Source organism: Elgaria multicarinata, chromosome 2 (genome assembly GCF_023053635.1).
Source record: "Elgaria multicarinata webbii isolate HBS135686 ecotype San Diego chromosome 2, rElgMul1.1.pri, whole genome shotgun sequence".
NCBI classification, from domain to species: domain Eukaryota; kingdom Metazoa; phylum Chordata; class Lepidosauria; order Squamata; family Anguidae; genus Elgaria; species Elgaria multicarinata.
In genome coordinates this window covers 129375912-129397356 of record NC_086172.1, presented here as the reverse complement: position 1 = coordinate 129397356, position 21445 = coordinate 129375912, and the positions used below count along the sequence as shown (strand labels likewise).

Here is a 21445-nt window from a genome sequence, read left to right as displayed (position 1 = left end):
TCCCACTGAGTTCAATGGGATCGGCTACCAAGTTCCTAGCTTAGCTTTGCAGCCTTCTATGTATCAAGATATGTGTACCTCTGTGAACTTCATCACCCAATATGATAGTTTGGGTCTAGATTCAACTGTTAGGCAATCCTGACACCGTGTCAGCCTTTCAACTCATGTGTATTTAATTGTTAATTTGTTACATTTATATTCCACCTTTTCCTCTAAGGAACCCAAATTGGCTTTCATGACTCTACTCCTCTCCATTTTATCAGAACAACTCTGTGCGATAGGTTGGGCTGAGAGTCAGTGACCAGCCCAAAGTAACCCAATGAGCTTCATGGCTGAGTAGGGACTAGAACCCAACAGTCTAACCACTATACTCCACTCAGGCAGGATCTACACTACTGCTTTATAATGGTATTGACAACTCTTGGGGGCCATGAAGACTCCATATACCATTTTCAAACTGCTTTCAAAGTGTTATATCCTGCTTGGTGTAGCTCTGGCCCTGCTCTCCTTTATCCCACACCATATCCCTCCTTTAAGTCAACTACACATTGTCATGTTGTCTTTTACCCAAAGTGGGCAGCGCTGTGCTTGTCTGAGATGAATCCAAAGGGAAATGTTGTTTGCGAAAGTACAGACACAGCCTCTCTGTGTGAGGCTTGCTGTCCTGCTTTACAGCCTTTGCTGTATGAAACACATGGTGGCTGGCACATGAGATGCATGAACTATGAGTGTGCATTATGTTTCAACATGCCACTATTCAACCCATTTTAGGAAGATGTACTGTGGTGCTCCAAACCATGGACTGTGTTAATCAAAAATGATTCTGAAGACCTTCAGAAGCTGGCCAAAAAAGGAGTCCCGTGGCACCTTCCAAATTAACCTTCGATGATATTGATTGAATCCATATCTCTTAAAATGACATACTGAGGGAGCTGCAATGGCTGCCTATTCGCTACTGGGCCAGGTTTAAGGTTCTTGTACTTGTGTACAAAGCCCTAAACAACTTGGGACCAGGATACCTGAGAGAGCGCCTTCTTCCCTACCAACCTGCCCAGTCACTGAGGTCATCCGAGGGCATGCTCCTGATGGTTCCACATAGACCCATCCTTCAATTGGAGTCTACCGGGGAAGAACCTTCAGCATGGTAGCCCCCCTCCTATGGAATTCCCTGCCTCTGGAGGTCAGGCAGGTGCTAACTTTGTATTCCTTTTGGCGCCTCCTGAAAATGTCATTATTCCAAGAAGCCTTTCCTTAATGACCAGCCATGGTTCACTCTACATTTTGCTTCTTTTAAAATCTATTTTAAAGTGTTTTATTCTGTTTTTATTTTATTTTATCTTGTACACCGCTCCAAAATTTTCAATGGGGAATGGTATATAAATATTGTAAATAAATAAATAAATAAATAAATAAATAATCTCGTAGTCACAAAAAAATATCATTAAAATAAACGAATAAAATTTAACACTAGAGAAATGAGCAAAGTAGAAGCATGGAAAATGCTTACCAAGATCAATTAACTTGTCATGTGTCCATCTGTGCCAGAATTCCTCTGAACTGCTAACTCTGTTCCAGATATACAATAAGTTCACTGAAAATATGCTACTCCACGTACCTAAGAAAGGAAGGGGAGGCAAGGAGAGCGACTTCACAAGGAATAAATCTAAATAGGACCTGGAAGCAAATCAGATGGGAATCACTGTTCCTTTCAGTTTGCCCAGGTCTCCTCAGTCACACATGTACCCAGAGACACAGACACACACATATACGTAAAATACCACATTGCACTGGCTTTTGCTTTTCTGCAATCTGCAGTACAAAGCGCAAAACCTAACATAAGTCTTAAGTTCCACATTTCAATGGGTCTGCTTTAAGTTGACTTATGTTGGATTTTGCCCAATATGTTGAACTTGATATATTAAAATCTGCATAATTTGGCCCTTATGAAGCGGTACAAAAATTAAGATTAGCTGGGACATTCTTATTAATAGTACTTAACAAGGTGCTAGAGGCTGTAGGTGGGAATGTAGTGGGAAAATAATTGGTAGCTCGTCTGTTTCCTCTCTACAAGACAGTAGACACAGTTTAACAATAACAATAATAAATTATTTCTTACCCGCCTCTCCATTTTGATCAAGGCGGGGAACAACAGTAAATATAAAATATATAAAACTGAATTAAAACATAATATACATTGTTTAAACATCTTTAAAACATCCTAAAAACATCTTAAAATTCCACTGAATAGGCCTGCCAGAAGAGATCAGTCTTTATAGCTTTCTTGAATGCTAATAGGCTATTAAGTTGACGAATCTCCTCTGGCAGGCCATTCCACAGTCTGGGAGCAGCAGAAGAGAAGGTCCTCTGGGTAATTCTAGAGATTATAAAACAGGAATACAGACCCTCTTTCAGCCTGAGGGCCAACATTTATTTTGGAGAAGCTCTCAGGGGCCACATTGCAGTGGTGGGTGGGGCTGAATGCAAAAGGGTTATGACTAAAGATAGAAGGGATGGGACCCGAAATACCAGCATATTATAGCTGAAGTTCTTGCTGCAGGTAGCTAAGCCGTAGGAGAGCCATTGCAACCTTTAGGAAAGGTGGAGGGGAAGCACCACATAACCTGGGAAACTACCCAAAAATTAGTGTTTGGTGAAAAAGATTGAAGTGGAATCCCTGGCAGGTCAAATTTTGGGCCAGGGGCTGAAGTTCTACACACCCATTATAAGGAATGGCTATGAATTACCTTTACCCAGGTAAGAGCAAAAAGGAACATTATGGGTGGTCCTTGTCTTTATGCCACTCCAAGGAGTAGAAAGCAGAAGGAACAGTTGCATCTTTCTTTTGAAATGAAGAGACAGTGTGTTGTTAGATATTCCACTGGGTAAACAGCTCCATGGAGCATGATTACACAACTGTCTCAGGCTCCAATAAATATCTTTTGGCTTGGAGTTATGTACTTGGTTGAACTTGATTGCAGCCTGAAGCATCCGACATGAATGCAATCATTTAAATATGCCCAAAGAATGAGTTAGTGCCTGCCCCAAGGCCAAGCTAAAAAGGTTAGTATACTGTAAGTATTCTTCAAGGTGTAGATAGGTTTGGATCTGGTCCTTTTATTCCGAACTCTAGGGAAACAAAGCAGTAACAACTCCCGCTAATAAAGTTCTTATCACAGTACCTTGACTTTCTCCCTAGATCAGGGCTCCCCAACCTTTTTGGATCTCTGGGCACATTTGGGAATTTGAAAAATTGTTGTGGGCATCACCACAAAATGGCTCCCATGGAGGATGTGGCTAGTCACATGATTTTATTTATTTATTTATCATATTTATACCCCGCTCCTCAGCCAAAAAAGGCTCTCGGAGCGGCTTACACTTAGAAAAAAGACAGTCCCTGCCCTCAGGCTTACAGTCTAATAAAGACATGACACACAAGGAAAAGGAGTTCAAGAGGGAAGAGGTAAAGAGAGAGAGAAATTAAGTGGACTGGGAAAAGGGCTGATGGGATTGTCCTGCTCCCGAAGGAGGGGAGTCCAACTGGAGCAGGCCCCGATGTTTCCTCGGCCTGCTCCTGTCCCCTCGGTCCTTCTTCTTCCCCACAGGGCCAAGATGGCAGTTTGCCCTGTGGGGGTGGGGGAAGAGTCCAACAGGACCAGGCCCTGATGTTTCCTCGGCCTGCTCCTGTCCCCTCGGTCTTTCTTCTTCCCCACAGGGCCAAGATGGCAGTTTGCCCTGTGGAGGTGGGGGAAGAGTCCAACAGGAGCAGGCCCCGATGTTTCCTCGGCCTGCTCCTGTCCCCTCGGTCCTTCTTCTTTCCCACAGGGCCAAGATGGCAGTTTGCCCTGTGAAGGTGGGGAAAGAGTCCAAGAGGAGCAGGCCCCGATGTTTCCTCGGCCTGCTCCTGTCCCCTCGGTCCTTCTTCTTCCCCACAGGGCCAAGATGACAATTCGCCCTGTGGAGGTGGGGGAAGAGTCCAAGAGGAGCAGGCCCCGATGTTTCCTCAGCCTGCTCCTGTCCCCTCGGTCTTTCTTCTTCCCCACAGGGCCAAGATGGCAGTTTGCCCTGTGGAGGTGGGGGAAGAGTCCAACAGGAGCAGGCCCCGATGTTTCCAAAGCCTGCTCCTGTCCCCTCGGTCCTTCTTCTTCCCCACAGGGCCAAGATGACAGTTCGCCCTGTGGAGGTGGGGGAAGAGTCCAAGAGGAGCAGGCCCCGATGTTTCCTCGGCCTGCTCCTGTCCCCTCGGTCCTTCTTCTTCCCCACAGGGCCAAGATGGCAGTTTGCCCTGTGGGGGTGGGGAAGAGTCCAACAGGAGCAGGTTCCGATGTTTCCTCGGCCTGCTCCTGTCCCCTCGGTCCTTCTTCTTCCCCACAGAATCCCTACATGATGCCTGCCATGGAAGCCTGGCTAGTCAAAAGTAAGGAGGAGGGCTTTCTCTGCTGTGGCACGACCTCCCCAGAGAGGTTCGGCTGGCACCTACACTGTATTCCTTCCGTTGCCAGCTGAAGACCTTTTTATTTTCTCAGTATTTTAACACCTATTAATTTAAATTTTAAACTTTGCTGTTTAATTCCATATTTTAACCTATATCAATTTTTGCTGTGTGGTTTTAATCCTGGTTGTGCTTTTTATATTGTATTTTGTATTTGTGTTTTAAGATTGTTGGTTATTTTTATGCTCTTCATGATTTTAATTTTTGTGAACCGCCCAGAGAGCTTCAGCTATTGGGCAGTATAAAAATGTAATAATAAATAAATAAATAAATAAATAAATAAATAAGCTAAAGAAGAGAAGAGGATAAGAGGCTAGCGGCAGGGAAGGAGAGGCAAATAGCAAGGCAAATGGATAGAGGGGAGAGAAAGAGATAGGCTAGAGGCTAGAATGGGAGATAAAGAAGGCTGCCCTAACATGGTCCAAGTTTTTCCTTAAAACTTTTTGTTTTTGACCTGGAGAGCTTTGTGGAAATCATTGCAGGTCCCTGTGGGAGCCATAGCACCCATGGTTTGGGGACCACTGCCTTAGATAATTCAATACATCACCATGAAGGTAGCACATCCGGCTTTCTGGAAGCTTCTTTATCAGGTGGCCCATGAAGAATTCACTTCCAAAGTCCTCTGGTTGTATAAATGCACCATATTTCAGGAATCCCACCTCATAGGGAGTGAATTCCACCCATTCTATAACAGAGTAAGTAAAAGTTATGCTGATAATGAGGATATGCTATTTTATCATTCAAATATTGTAGATGCTCAATAGGCTCAAGTCCAGAATTTATTTCATTGCCCCTAAAGAGCAGATTTTTTAACATTATTCATTCCCCTCACCTTTGAAGTCGTGAGTGCTGTATTTGTCCTTGATGTTAATGGTGACATAGATAGGCATTGGGTTCTGACCATACATCAAAGCTTCTCTCTGTTCTGAGAGCTTGTGATTATTTTTCTAATTATGAAGCAGAAAAAAAATGTTATCTGCAAAGCCATGGAACAGACACATATAATAATATCAACTTGGAAGTCTTCTTGATGTCCAAACCTCAGCCTTGATTGCTGCTGTTTGCTCATGATTAATCCGTTGAACACAAGTGAATAAATCAGAAGCTGAAATGAACTACAGCTTTATACTAACACAAGTGATGGGATAAACAAGTTCTAGCTTATTGAGACATGGACAGAAATTAAATGTCCATAGATGTGTGTGTTATGCTTAATTCTTTAGCAGCCATTTTCATAGGGCCCATTTGTACGATATACCTGTGGATATGACTATAGGGGGAGAAGAGTGGGATCATTGCTGGCACAGTTTCCCCAAGTGTGTTGGACTTCAACACCCAGCATCCCTGCTAGCCAGATGTCCAACACATCAGGTTGGGGAAGGCTAATTTAGATCTTGTGCTAGTTTAGAACTTTGGAGAAACACATGTAGGTCAGATGGGGTGTTTGGTGAGCAATCACAATCCTTCATATTTACAGACATGTCAGATGGGAATTCAAAGGTGGGATATGAGAAATATATATTTTAAAGATTTGAATCTTACAATTAGTAGAGCTATTGGTACACAGCTTCGAATCTATTTCGGGGGAGTTATTTCTACTAGTGACTTCCCACCTTTGAATTCTCATCTTTATCGATACCATTTTAAGTACATGATGCCCAAATTAACAATTATTAGCCTAATTAATCCAAAGAAACTTGATTGCAATAGAGTTTCCCGGCATCTATGGCCGTGTTGAAAAGCATTTCCTGTCCAGATTGTCCTTCATTCATAGCAAGCATCTTCAACTCTTTAGGACAAAAAGAAAGATTTGATACTGTACCCCATCATTACACATATACTCGATGACGAGTCCCCAGAGATCTATAAAAGTTGTTTTGTATCCTTCTTGTTTCCGTTGGTTCAGCTGTTGCTGATAATATTTGATACGATCTTTGGTAAACATGTCTTTTTTGCTTTTGGTCGCTTGTTTCTTTGCCTCGTGTATTTTCTCATACAGATCGTTCTGTGTCCAATTAGCATCTCTATATAAGTGTGACATGGCCCTGAAAAAATGAAAGAGTAAGCATGCAAGTGGAGACACATAAAAAAATTTAGTCACAATACTGAAATGAGATTTAGCTCAGCGTCATATAAAAAACAGCTGATAATCTTAAATGAATTACCAATAATATAACACATTCTTAATACTTTGCAAAATCCTTTCCCCTTGTCTTAGAAAATATACTGACATATTTTTCTAATAATTTTGTATAATAATTTTGAATAATAATAATAATAATAATAATAATAATAATAATAATAATGCTTTTCTGGGAATCAAAGTGATTTACAAGATGAATAAAACAAAAAACAAGAAAACTTTAAAAATGCACTTAAGAACCACTGCAAAATCATACACAGGAATATTTAATAAAATCATACACATGCTTAATAAATCCAAGGCATCAGTTATAAAAACTTAAAGTAAGTTTTAAATCACTCATTAAAAGCTAATGAAAATAAGGTCTTTCAAAGATTACTGAAAGACAAAAAAAAGAGGGACTCCTGAGGACCTCCAAAGACAAGGGATCCCTGCCTAATAACTTTGGTAAAACCACTGAGAAGGTCCTGTATGATGTCATGTATTAATGAGATGGAGAGTAACGCCTCTAAAGTTTTTTCAAAAATTTTAAACTTTTAAAATTGTGAATATCAACAAACAAAACTGAAAATACATCGTGAAAACGATTAAAAAAACCCATACATTGTGTATATAGAATTATCATCATTTCTATCGTATGAATTGTTCAAAAAAAGAAAAAAGGAAAGAGTTATACAAAGGTTTCAAGAAAAGCAGACCAAATATCTGTACATTTATCCACTTGCAAGTTGTGTCTATATAACACTCATTCAAAAGTTGATAATGTTATTAGGTCCTTGATCCATTGCATTATGGGAGGTGTGAATTTGTCTTTCCAATGTGACAATATAAGACTTTTGGCTGTCATAAGGGCTCTGAAGATCCACCTACGCTGACCATGTGTTAACTTCCAAGAAGCCGGTAAGTAATTTAGGAGAAGATGTACATTATTCCACATTATAGATTGTTTCAGTACAAAGTTCATCCTTATTATAACCTCCTCCCAAAAGGGGGCAACTACTGGGCATTGCCAAAACATATGAGTTAAGGAAGCATTAGATGTGTTATATCTCCAACAATTATGAAAGTTAGACAAACCCTTATTGAAAAGGCATTGTGGAGTCCAATAGACCCGAAACAAAAACAAAAAAATGCTGAATAAAATGTAACCTAAGATCCATAGAAGCTTCAGATACAGATCCTAGAGCAACTGTCCATTGGTTAGGCAAGATAGGACATGCCAATTCTGTATTCCAATGTAGACTTAAACTATGGGCATCATATTTATTTGCTGCTATTAAATACCTCTAAAGTTAAATTTGGGCAGTTAATGGCATAGGTAGAATTTAAGATAACTTGGTCCCAGTCTATTTAGGGATTTATAGGCTAAATGAGCCTTGAAAAAATAGGATGCTGATGAAACCAGAATAGGATCAGAGTTATATGATCTGGTTATTGGGCTACATTATTTCCAAGCCATTTTTGAAGGTTTAACCATATCAAGAGAGCTTCTGCTATTGGGCAGTATAAAAATGTAATTAATTAATTAAATAAATAAATATTGCAGTGGGCGTGAATTAGTGATGCCAGGTCCGGCCTCTCTAGGAAAGGCTGCAGTTGGCAAACCAGCTGAAGCTGTTATAAAGCGTTGCTGGGTCAAGCAGTTTTTCAAGGAATGTGCATGATCCAGGAGCACCCCCAAGAATGTCAGACAATATCTCCTCGAATGTCAGAACATCTGAGCAACAATGCATCCATCTTGTCTGAATTATGTTTCAATTTGCATGTTGTTACACCGGTAAATATAAACATATTTCTGAAGCCAGCAGAAGCTCTCATACATGTTAAATAATGGCAAATGTGTGTTTGCCACAGCAGGGACCCGTGGTAGGGAGCCACAGCAAATCCTGGTGCGTGCATGTATAACACATGGACACCCTTTGCAGCATGCACAGGCAATAGAAAAAATATTAGAAAAATAATATTTGGTGTGCACATACAAAAAATATTGGAGGAACCTGATTGTGGGAGCAACAGAAAGTGGAGAATTATTTACTATTGTCAAAAAGATCAGTAAATAAGAGGAGCTCACAAGGCACTATTGCTTTTTCCTCCATCTTTTTAAAACCATATAAGCCAGTGGCTGTCACTAGATGGCTGCCAGTACTTTTCCAGCTTCATTGGCTGCCAGTCCAGGTCCGGGCCCGATTCAAAGTGCTGGTATTGACATTTAAAGCCCTAAACGGCTTGGGGCCAGGCTATCTGAAGGAACGCCTTCTCGCATATGTACTGCCCGGACTTTAAGATCATCTACAGGGGCCCTTCTCCGTGAGCCCCTGCCAAAGGAAGTGAGGCAGGTGGCTACTAGGAGGAGGGCTTTCTCCGCTGTGGCACCCCGGTTGTGGAACGAGCTCCCCAGAGAGGTCCGCCTGGCGCCTACACTGTACTGCTTTCGTCGCCAGCTGAAGACCTTTTTATTCTCTCAGTATTTTAACACTTAATTTTAACTTACATTGTACTGTTCTAACTCTGTATTTTAATCTTATAATCAACTTTGCTGTGTGGTTTTATCCTGGTTGCGCTTTTTATACCGTATTTCGTAATTGTGTTTTTAACCTGTTGGGTGTTTTATTGTGGTTTTAATTTTTGTGAACCGCCCAGAGAGCTTTGGCTATTGGGCAGTATAAAAATGTAATAAATAAATAAATAAATAAATAAATAAATAAATAAATAAATCTTGTTCCAGCAAATTCCATATGTGCTGTGGGAAGGAAGACTTTTGTTTTCTGCCTTGAATCTCCCACCTTTCAGCTTCATTGGATGATCCTGGGTTCTAGTATCTAGTGTGCACACCACGCCTAATTTCATAAACCTCTATTGTCTCTTCCCTTACTCAATGTTTTCCTAAGCTCAAAACGTTGTAAGCTTTCTTCGCAGGGGAGCTGCTCCAGGATCCCGATCATTTCACATTAAGCTTCACTTACCATGAAGTTCCAGACAAACCAGATATGTATGTTATGCAGTCTAGGAGATTTAAATGTTGGAGACCTCTCATACAGCCATATGTCGTTGTGTACGATCTTGTCCCGCCTCCTGTTGTTATGACTGCCACCACTGGAACCTATATAACACACAGGCATAAGAAATGAATACATAGCCCATTATTGCCATTGCTACCAAAGGAACAACGGCAAAGCAGAAAACAAAATTAGAGACGTCAATTGCAGGATAAAACATTTAGACCGCATGTAGGCAGACTGAAGTTAAATGCAGTTGCTGCTCATGCTACAGTAGCCATATTAATGGTATACCATACCTTCTGCATATGTGAGAAAAACTGCAAACCCTTTGTATGCTGCACTGAATGCAATGTGGCTTACTCTGAGGAAAATGCCCTTAAGACCGAATTCCTATACCCACCTCTTTGGAAATAACCTCCCTGAGGTCAATGGGACTTACTTTTGAGTAGACCTGTATAGGATTGCATTGTAAATATATTTTACATATGACAAGAGCAAGGGGACAGGAGCAGGCAGAAGAAACATCATGGCCTGCTCCTGTTGGACTCTTCCCCCACCCCCACAGGGCAAACTGTCATCTTAGCCCTGTGAGGAAGAAGAAAGTGCAAGGGGACAGGAGCAGGCAGAAGAAACATCATGGCCTGCTCCTGTTGGACTCTTCCCCCACCCCCACAGGGCAAACTGTCATCTTAGCCCTGTGAGGAAGAAGAAAGTGCAAGGGGACAGGAGCAGGCAGAAGAAACATCATGGCCTGCTCCTGTTGGACTCTTCCCCCACCCCCACAGGGCAAACTGTCATCTTGGCCCTGTGGGGAAGAAGAAAGAACAAGGGGACAGGAGCAGGCAGAAGAAACATCATGGTCTGCTCCTGTTGGACTCTCTCTCTCTCCTCCCCCCTCCTGAACTCCTGTTCCTTGTGTGTCATGTCTTTATTAGACTGTAAGCCTGAGGGCAGGGACTGTCTTTTTTGCTAAGTGTAAGCCGCTCTGAGAGCCTTTTTTTGCTGAGGGGCGGGGTATAAATATGATAAATAAATAAATAAATAAAAAATAAATATCCTTTGGAGCTATAGGTTTAACTGACTATCATGAAAGCATTAGAAAATAACGAAACCTTGGGAGAATAAAACTGACATACCTGTCATAGATATCTGTGTATAGTTTGGCTCAGTGGATAGTGTTTTCAGGATGTCAGCACAAACATTTATGGAATGAGGTCTATTAAGTTTTTATTTTATTTAGTGTATTTACAACTCATCCTTCAAAAAAGGGTGTCAAGAGATACACATTACTCAGTAAGTCAAGAATTAGAATACGTTGTTCATGGTTGATAGTGGACGGGAGAAAAAAAATTGGGGGAAAATTGAAAAAAATAAGAGAATTTAGAATCCAACATCTGCATGGCAACCAGCCTCTCTGTCTTGGCCTATGTACAACATTTGGCATGCAAAAAGAGGCCAACTGATAATATGCTGGCCAGTCAGCATAGTTATCGAGGTGTTGGGACTTCTCCCACACTTTCCTGCTTCCCCCTTCATTCATTCAAACCGAACTCATGGTCTAGTCTACAGTTGGCCTCCAGTTATCTGAAACAAGAAACACACTGCCTTGTGTGCTGTTTTTCTTGGTAGAAAGACAAGGTACAAATCAAATCAATAAATAACTTATACAACTCTTTGCAATAGTAAAATAATTCACCATCATAGTTCTAAATAACAAGTGCACTCAGAGAAAGTTTGGCAGAGAATTAGAAAAATACTATTTGGTGACTTTTCCTTGTCATACGTAAAAGAATAGAAATCCAGCCTTAGTCTTCTTAGATAATTATCGCTTGGCATCGCCTTTCACGTACCTCGTGTTCTTGTAGGTCATAATCTAGCTGGAGAACCTGCTTCAGAGCCTGAGCAACTCGTCTCTTTCGTTTACACAAAAACTCTTGCTCCTGGGGGCACAGTTCATATCCCAAACGTACATCTAGGTCTTCTGGGCAGGAACATTGACTAGAATATACACACATATTACATTGTATCTGACTATATGAGAAATCGTAGGATTTCATCAAGCAGAAATGCTGCAGGAAGGATGACTGAATATGACCCTTCAGTATCGTACTGTGTGAAATAACCCTGGACTATTTGGTTATTTCACACACTATAATACTGAATATAATTTTAAAAAACTCATTGCTGTTATTAAATTATAGAATTCATAGGAGATACAAACTATCTACACCAAGTCTCCTTTGTCCCTGTTGGGGCACCAGCAGGGAGAAGGGAGACTTGTATACAAAAAACAGCAGAGGCCATTCCAGCACTGGTCATGGTGCGTAAAAGTCTCCCTTCATCTCCCTGCTGGGGCAGCAGGAAGGGCAGCACCAGGGCTCCATCCCTCCCTCCTCCGCCACTGCTGCTGTTTCACACTGGCCTGTAATGTTGCATAAATGGCCCTTTATGGCCTCCATTTATGTAACATTAGATTTCCAGAAATCCCAAGATGCTATTTTTATGCACAATGGCAGCTCACTAAGGGGACTTGCGGTGCTGTGGTGTTTGTCAGATGCTTCCTGGGCTGACCAGCAGAGCCAGAAGCAGTGGCGGCTTGGTGAACGCCTAGCAAAATTGGACAGAGATGAGCCTGTCCGCCCCTAAATCTTTTTTGGTAGAAAGGCAAGGCACACATCAAATCAAATAAATAAGTAACTTATATAACTGTTTGCAATAGCAAAATAATTCACCTTGTCATTTCTAAATAACTTACCAGTCATTCACTTTCACGTGCAAATTGTACTTTTTCTCCTAAAAAGGGAGGATATAAGAATCACACAGAGCAATCATAATGTAACATCGTTCCACTTGTTCAAAGTTGTAAGTGATTATCCCTGGACTTCCAAATACTTCTCCACTCTATAGTGCATACTTAAAACCACTAGCGGGGGAAAAAACCCTAATATCTTGATTCATCTGTTAATGCAAAGTGTTAACAATGGGACAACATTCTGTATCGCACTGGAAGGCAGCAGGCTAGCTTAGGGAATGCTGGGCAGACACCGGACAGTATCCAACTGTGTCATTCCATTAGTGCAAATGACATTGCGCTAGCAGAGACTAGGATCTGAACTATGCACAAGAGAGGAATCCAACTGAAGTTACATTTGCAGAAATGTGGTTGCGCAAGAGGCTCTGCATAATACTTGTGCAACCCACTGTGCAACCCGTTGTGTGTTCCACTTGTGCAACCAGTTAGGCAGCTGCTTGCACCCAATGCACAATGCAGTGTGCAATGCATTGTATAACTGGCTATGCAGTTGCTTGTGCAATCAGTTTCACAAGCGTAACAACTGAATGCACAATGGAAAGATTCAGCGGAGCTCCGCTGGGCTATTTGAGTTGTGGAATGTCATCGGTGGATACTGCCATATGTGACACACTCAACTCTGTCCTCCAACAAAGGGAAGGACCAGGTGTGTTGCTGCCTCCCAAACCCCCCAGCACCTGCCACTTGAGGTAATAACAATAACAATAATAATAATTGTATTTCTTGTCTGCCTCTCCACTTTGATCGAGGCGGGGAACAACAATAAATGATAAAATACATAATACTCAATTAAAACATAATATACATTGTTAAAAACATCCTAAAAAACATCCTAAAAACATTTTTAAAATATCTTAAAGTATTGCCCAGAACCCACAGGTTCTTGGGAGCCAAGCAGAATAATCTTGAGGTCCATGAGCCACCAATTGCATATCTCTAATCTTCATCATAACACTGCAATGTGGTGAACACCTCATGATTCTTCTTTTTCAGTAGAGTATTTTATTCTTACTGGTTCCATAATTTCAAGATCCTATGATAAAAGCTGAAGAATGGCACTCACCTCCACGATTGGCACTTTCTCTCCTTTGGGCAGGGAATTCAACACCACAGGTGGAACCTCTTTTGGGGTACTATAAGAACAGGTACACTAAGGAAAATAAGACAGTATCATCCCAAGTGAAAAGGGTTCTCCTGATCATTATGAAGAGAAGCGTGCATTGTTAGTTTGGTTATGAAATTAAGTTTACATACGGGCTTGTAACGTGGCTTTGACTTTGGTAGTGAAACATCCAATATCGGCTCCTTGTACTTGACATAGTGGAATGTACTGGGACATGGGGGTGTGACGATGGCATCTGAACCCAGCTTAAAAGAGTGAGTGCCTTCACAGGATCCTTTTACTGAAAGTGACAGGTCTTTCTCTAAAGACAGGAGGCAAGCAATATTGGGAAACATCATCATGATATCTCTTTCCTAAGAATAAATCTTTAAACAATAAATCTTTAAAGCTCTATTTTGAATATAGAAAGTATTAGCTGCCAAATTGCTCAATGAACCAAGATAAACATTATGGCTGACATCCAACGTGGTGCTGGTGGAAGGGAGTTCCTTCCTGGTAGCTAACTTCTTCCGCTCCCAGACTGTGGAATAGCTTTCTGGGAGAAATTCACCAACTCAACGGTAGCTAACTTTCCCACCTACTCCTTTTCATGGCAGCCTCCAAAGCCATCTGGATGGGTTGGCCTGTGGGCTGAGGAGGAAGGGGGAAAGCCATCTCCCAAATCAGGCAAAGGGACCCTCCACAGGTGTGGGGGCAAGAAATGCCTTTCACAGCATGATATTACATGTCACTGAACCATTCTGGGAACAGGCAGTATACTAATGGAAGCTACCAGCCATGTGGAGTCCCAGGGACCACTTTGACCCCACCCACCCTGATACCTCATGGGCCGCACTCCTCAAATTCCATGGCAAACTGCTCTGTAGCACTAAGTAGCACTAAAAGGGTTATATTTAGTTTGTTAGTGAGCAAAATTTGACCCATTTAGTGCTCAATAGTTTTAAAAGTGGCATTTTGGAGTTAAAGCATTTCCCACCACCACCACTAAATTTGGTGGCATGGCAAGGGCTGTAGTGGCAGGGAGGGGGAGGGGCTGCATATATTCCGTGGGCCACATGTTGCCCATCCCTAAGTGTCCCACTGACACATACAACCAGACGGCAAAATAAAATCATCATTCTTGCAGGCTGCCTTGAACTCCAGTGATTTCGTTTAAGCTTGTCTGTTTTATTAGTTAGGGGGCAGGAAATAGCTGTATCTAGGCTTCCAAAAACACCCTGACCAGTCCCTGATTTTCTTTTGCCGTCTGGTTTTATGTGTCAGTGGGGCAGTTTTGCAAGCAATTTTCCTCATAGAATGCACTTTTTAACATTATTTTCACTAATAGATGTATTTTATGTGTACATTCCAGTAATATACACATTTTTGAATATGTTTTTAGGCAGGAAAACTGCATTACAAAATTTGCCAAAATGCAAATTTTGAAGGATAACGAAGTTTCAGTTTGTGCATTAGTTCATTAATAAGGGATAGTAGAACTCCCTTATTATTTATTTATTTATTTTATTTATTTATTTATCATACTTATACCCCGCTCCTCAGCCAAAAAAGGCTCTCGGAGCGGCTTACACTTAGCAAAAAAGACAGTCCCTGCCCTCAGGCTTACAGTCTAATAAAGACATGACACACAAGGAAAAGGAGTCCAGGAGGGAGGGAGGGAGGAGAGAGAAAGAAAGAGAGAGAGAGAGAGAGAGAGAGAGAGTCCAACAGGAGCAGGCCCCATGTTACTTCTGCCTGCTCCTGTCCCCTTGGTCCTTCTTCTTCCCCACAGGGCCAAGATGGCAGTTTGCCCTGTGGGGGTGGGGGAAGAGTCCAGCAGGAGCAGGCCCCGATGTTACTTCTGCCTGCTCCTGTCCCCTCGGTCCTTCTTCTTCCCCACAGGGCCAAGATGGCAGTTTGCCCTGTGGGGGTGGGGGAAGAGTCCAGCAGGAGCAGGCCCCGATGTTACTTCTGCCTGCTCCTGTCCCCTCGGTCTTTCTTATTCCCCACAGGGCCAAGATGGCAGTTTAATTCTACCTATATAATCCGAGTTCCCATATATGGTAGTGGTACATGCAGGTAACCATTGGATATGGCTGAAATTTTTCATTTCAAAGTATTTGAAAGTAAATATTGTTTCTAAAGGGAATCCAAAATTCCAACCAGATCTTTACTTGATCCCTAAGCATTTCAGCTGGATTATTGATCGATGATTTCAAGGCATGTATTATGTCTGCTACACAGACAAGCACGTGGTACAAGTACATGTGGGTTTTTTGTTGCAACAAATCTTATCCTTGGATCATAATTCTGTATTGCTGCAACCAATGTAATTAATAACACAAAGCATATACTTTATACTTCCAGTCAAAGAACAGTCTTTTCAAATACTAATTCCAGTTTTTCATTTATTTCTTACAATAGTGTGTGGAATGTTATTCAACACGGTAATGTAACTATCTAATTATGAATAATAAATGCATCCATACAAACTCACTTGATTTATGTCGCTTTGTCTGGTTCACCTCAGCTTCCAATGTGCAAACTTCACGACACTGTAACAGAAAGAAGCAACAAACAAAATCATCAACAACAACAACAACAACAATTTTAATATCACTTCGCTGGCTGCCAATTAGTTTCTAGGCAAAGTATAAAGTGTTGGTTATTACCTTTAAAGCCCTACATGGTTTGGGTCCCAGTTATTTATTTATTTATTATTATTATTATTATTATTATTATTATCGTTATTATTATTGTTATTACATTTATATCCTGCCTTTTTTCCTCCAAGGAACCCAAGGTAGCATACATAATCCTCCTCCTCTCCATGTTATCCTCACAACAACAACCCTGTGAGGTAGGTTGGGCTGAAAGTATGTGACTGGCCCAAAGTCACCTGTGGGATCACCTTCTCCTGTACAAACCGCCCTGCACACTCAGGTCCTCTGAGAAGAATTTACTTCAGTCAGCCAAAAGTAGATTGACAACTGTTACCCAGAGGACCTTCTCTTCTTCCGCTCCCAGACTGTGGAATAGCTTGCTGGGAGAAATTCACCAACTCAACGGACTTTCTGAATATAAAAATGCTATAAAGACTGATCTCTTCTGGCAGGCCTACCCAGTTGAATGTTAAGATATCTGGCTGTTACTTTAATAATGTATTAGTTTTATATGTTTTAATCAGGTTTATGTATTTAATAATATTTTTGTATTCTATTATTGTTGTTGTTGTTTACTCCTGGATTTAGAAGCTTTTGTTAGATTACTCTGAACAATGCAATCAAGGAAGTTCATCTCCAGAAGAAGTAATAGCTGGGATGGGGGTACCTTGCAGGGAATGTTCATATTAAGAGCAGATCCTGCTATTGGACATGGAAGCATTCTCAAAGGCAACCAGCCTCTCCAAGATCCCCAGTCGTATGTTTTTCCCTGCTGAATCCGTGTGCAAGAGGAGGAGGGTGTAACTCTGCAGTAGGGCACATGCTTTGCATGCAGAATGTCTCTGGTTCAAGTGAGTGTAGAAGATCTCAAAGCCCTTGCTATAGAGCTTGGAGAGTCTTTGACAGTCAGAGGAGATAGTATTGAGTTAGATTGACCAGTGGTATAACTCGTCTTCATATGTTCATAAGAGGGAAAGAGATTATTGTCTGCCAGAATGGATTCTGGGGAGCTATGCCTGGTGGAACCATTACAGTTATTCCCTGCCTTGCTGAGACGATTGTGCGTTTGCTTGTGTGTGTGTGTGTGTGAGAGAGAGAGAGAGAGGGAGAGGGAGAGGGAGAGGGAGAGAGAGAGAGAGAGAGAGAGAGAGAGAGAGAATAAAGCCTTAGCTAGACCTAAGGTTTATCCCGGGGTTGTCCCGGGGGTCATCCCTGCATGCTCCCGGGATCCCCTGTGTGTCATTTACATGAACAGTGATGACCCCAGGACAATCCCAGGATAAACCTTAGGTCTAGCTAAGGCCTAAGACTAGTAGTACCTAGTCATTGCCTCCACAGAGCCCAACATTTTAATCAAGAGACCTGACAATAAAAAGAGGAAATCATGTATGGCAGAAACAAATTTGAACCAAAATATAAAAACCTGTCACTATTTAAATACATAATATCAGGGAATTGGTCCAGCCAAGTTAAGTTCTTGAAGTTTCATTGATTTCAATGGCACAACTCTCCCACTGGAATCATTGGGACATCAACATGTTTAACTTTGGTTTTATCAGGCCCCAAATTTCAAAGACAAGATCTGATTTCATGGCAAACTTGACAGAATTTCATTAACCCAGTAGAGCAGATCCCTTAAAGGTAGGTCAATTTATTTCTTTTAAAACAAGCAGATTTGGATTTTCAAATTTGAATTCACTAAGAATGTTCTCACTCCATCCACACACAAAGGAAATGTGTGAGTCATATATGGATTCCTTTCTTCATCTGGTTACTCTGTCCCTAAATATGGCATTCAGTTTTAGGGTCAAAGAAGACTTTGAATGCAATGGACATTGATTTGAAATGTGTACTCAAGACAGAAGCACCAGAACACTTCCAGCAGAAAAGTGAGATGGGGTACTAACAACTCTGGTCTTTGCTAGACCTAGGGGAAAATCCAGGGGAGAGGAGGGGAGACCTTGTGTTATGAATAACGTGAGATCTCGCCCTTGTTTACACGCGAGGCACGACAAACTCAAGAAGAGAGCCGTCGCGCCCGCCGTTTTTAAAAAAACTTTTAAAGGGCTGGCTGCACACGAGAGGACGAGCGGCAAGGTAAGTGCGTTTTTTTTTAAAAAAAAATTGATTTCCCCACTCTCCCCACCCTAGCCCCGTTGGGCACAGCGCTCCTGAGGAGCGCTACACCCCGTGTTCAGCTCCCGGCTCCGCGCGAGTAATCACGTGGAGCCTGGGAAAGCCGTGTAAACGGGCCACACGCTTGCGGTCTCGGGCTCAGCCCGAGACTGTGGGGAAAAACAGGGCCAAAGAGTAGGCCTATACCCCGGGGTCAGGGTGGGTTGATCCCTGCCTGAGCCTGGGATCCCCTGTGCATCATCTGGATGCACAGGGACAATCCCGGGTATCACCCCAGGATATAGGCTGGTCTAGCAAAGGCCTCAGTTTCTGAAGTATTGATTTGGATCCAGAGAAGACTTCTGCTGGTGCAACAGGACTTCCCTGTCCTCTCCTTCCCCTGCATCCCACCTGTGTGCTCTAAATGTGCTGCGTGCTGCAAAAGAGAGGGAAAATCCACTCCACTAGCAGTTTCCATTCTGCTAGTAGATGCTCAGCATTAGATCCAAACAATTCTTAGCATTGATGAACTGCAGAAATATAATATGAAATAAAATTACCACTAGAACTCCATTCGTAAGTATGGTTTCAGGAGGACCTGACCTAGAAAACAAGATGTAAACACAATAATCCTTCCAAACAGTAAAATATTATTCCTGCAAGGCAAGAATAAGTTTGTTTTCATTCTGATCCTAAAAAGAGGGGCTTGTAAGCTTAGTGTCTCATCCATATACTGTGGGTTTATTACACTACTTTAGCTTCAATGGCTCTAAATTGTGTCTACAATTCTTATTTTTAGGAGCAATATAGTTGTGGGCTCTTCCACACTAGAGGCCTTCAAGAGGCAGCTGGGCAGCCATCTGTCAGGTATGCTTTCAGGTGGATTCCCTCATTGAGCAGGGGGTTGGACTCAATGGTCTCATAGGCGCCTTCCAACTATACTATTCTATGATTCTATGATTCTGTGATCCCCAGACTATTCTGGTAATGTGGGAAGAAACACAAAGACTACATACGCATGGCAGAATCGCGTAGACATGCCCTGGGAATAAAAGTCACACCATCTTCCAATTTGCAGTGCTTTTGTGTTTAGGCACTTGGAGGGTTCTATCCTCCAGCCTGCATGGTGTTTTGGTGCTTTCCCTCCACATTTGTTGGACCTATATAATATGCCTTCAATTTAACATTTAGTATTTTTGTCCTAACATTTATCAACCAGACTTGAGGTTGTGAAGCTTTTAAAAATGTAAAATCATAACTGGAAAAATTGAAAATGCAATTGTGAAGCAACGTTACAGATTTAAATGCTGAATTGATGCAAGTTTATGTCTTTCTGCGTTTGTGTACACTCACAGGGAATTCGGTTGTATTTGGGCATGTGGGTGATATTCTCCTTTTACTGAATTACCATTGCTTTAATTTTGCATCTGAAAATTAGATTTATTTTTTAAAAAAATTATCATCATTCATATAAAATGTAAGAACAATGTAGGATAAAATTAAACAAATTAAAATACTTACGCAGATTCCACCAGAAATTCAACTTCCAGATCTTCTTGTGCCTACCCCCAACAAAACAAAACAAACATAAAACAAGAACAAAACTTAAATGGTTACATAATTTTTCCCTTCCTACTGATATAAAACAACAACAACACAATATAAAGTTGATAAAGGGTGCATTGTACTCTAGGCATGAAAATAGGTATTTATTACTTGTATTTAAGCAACCACATTCAAAGGTGGATCAAAAAGTATGCAACCGTCAGCCATTTCCATGTTTATAGAAAGCAATAAGCTTTGGTGATCAAGAAATAATATTTTTCAATCCAGCAGCTGGAAATTATTAACTCACCATACAGGCAGTGTAAGATGGGGGCAAGGGAGAAAAGGAGCAAGTCTCCCCCTTGATCAAGTAACATGTTCCCCCTTGCAGAATCACTGTGACAGTTATAACTGAACCAATAAAATTATTTATTATTATTATTATTATTATTATTATTATTATTATTATTATTATTATTTGTTACCCGGCTCTCCCTCTGAGTCGAGGCGGGGTACAACACAAATAAAAACACCATAAAATACATAAAACTAATTCAAACATTTAAAACCGGTGCATCATTAAAAGCAGCACACCATTAAAAAAGGCATCTTAAAATTCAGCTGGGTAGGCCTGCTGGAAGAGATCAGTCTTTATGACTTTCTTAAATTCTGGAAGACAGTGAAGTTGATGAATCTTTCCCAGCAAGCCATTCCACAAACTGGAATTATTATTATTATTATTATTATTATTATTATTATTATTATTATTATTATTATTTAAATACAGCATCCTTACTATCTACTAGGGGTGTGTGTGTGTGTGTTTGCACGTATGTGTGTCTGTGTGTATGTTTTTGCATTAAGTAGGCAGATAAATAAAGATGAATTAGCAAGCCATCGTCATGGCTGGTAACTTGTGTTCAGCTTGATAGATAGTTGTACAGGCCTGAAGTTTAGGGCATTGTCTAAGTATCATTAGTGATGTCAAAGGATTGGGTGGGGGTGAAGCTTGATGGATTTTTTCCCCTGGTTTGGCTCCATGGATTTTGTTCCACTTCCATCTGGTAGCACAGACTCGCTCTGCAGCAAGTTGAGCCAGTACGCAAAGGTGGAAATATGCACATTCGCCCCACCCCCGGCTTCCACCATTTGGGCAAATTCCATTTTGCACATTTTTTTTAAAAAAGTTGGTGAGTCTTGAAATGTATACAAATATTGTTATAATTATTTTTAATACCACTTTTGCACAACTATGCATGACTGCAAGTCTGCCTGTGTCCTAGAGGCGTTTTATTCCCCTCTTGTCAATGTCAATATCCTTGTCAGTTTCATCCTTTCCGCATTACTTTGTTTAGCCCATTAGAGCCAACTTGTCAAACATTGTTATAACATTGTCAAACATTTCTAACCCTCCCTTTCATTTCCTTTCACTACAAATGGGTAATCTGCACACATTTGACACTGACTGTTGTCAAATTACGCCACTGACAACTCAAGAAAAGAGGAGAAGATTGCCCACTTAGTAATCTGATCCGCTGCTCACTGGGATTTGTGAAACGGGGGATGGAGTGTAGATC

General features: G+C 41.3%; 1 protein-coding gene across 1 annotated transcript in view; it reads right to left on the bottom strand.

Moving 5' to 3' along the window:
* The window catches only part of LOC134392917 (cytosolic phospholipase A2 epsilon-like), a 46762-nt gene that overhangs the window by 8038 nt on the left and 17279 nt on the right, over positions 1-21445 (bottom strand). Inside the window, exons 5-16 of the mRNA XM_063117678.1 lie at positions 19845-19885; positions 18884-18926; positions 16043-16100; positions 13698-13867; positions 13507-13593; positions 12387-12424; positions 11482-11629; positions 9596-9732; positions 6312-6534; positions 5322-5436; positions 5037-5174; positions 1508-1615 (exon numbers count right to left, since the gene is read on the bottom strand). Coding sequence (XP_062973748.1) covers positions 1508-1615; positions 5037-5174; positions 5322-5436; positions 6312-6534; positions 9596-9732; positions 11482-11629; positions 12387-12424; positions 13507-13593; positions 13698-13867; positions 16043-16100; positions 18884-18926; positions 19845-19885 — 1306 coding nt within the window. The remainder of the gene's footprint in view (positions 1-1507; positions 1616-5036; positions 5175-5321; positions 5437-6311; positions 6535-9595; positions 9733-11481; positions 11630-12386; positions 12425-13506; positions 13594-13697; positions 13868-16042; positions 16101-18883; positions 18927-19844; positions 19886-21445) is intronic.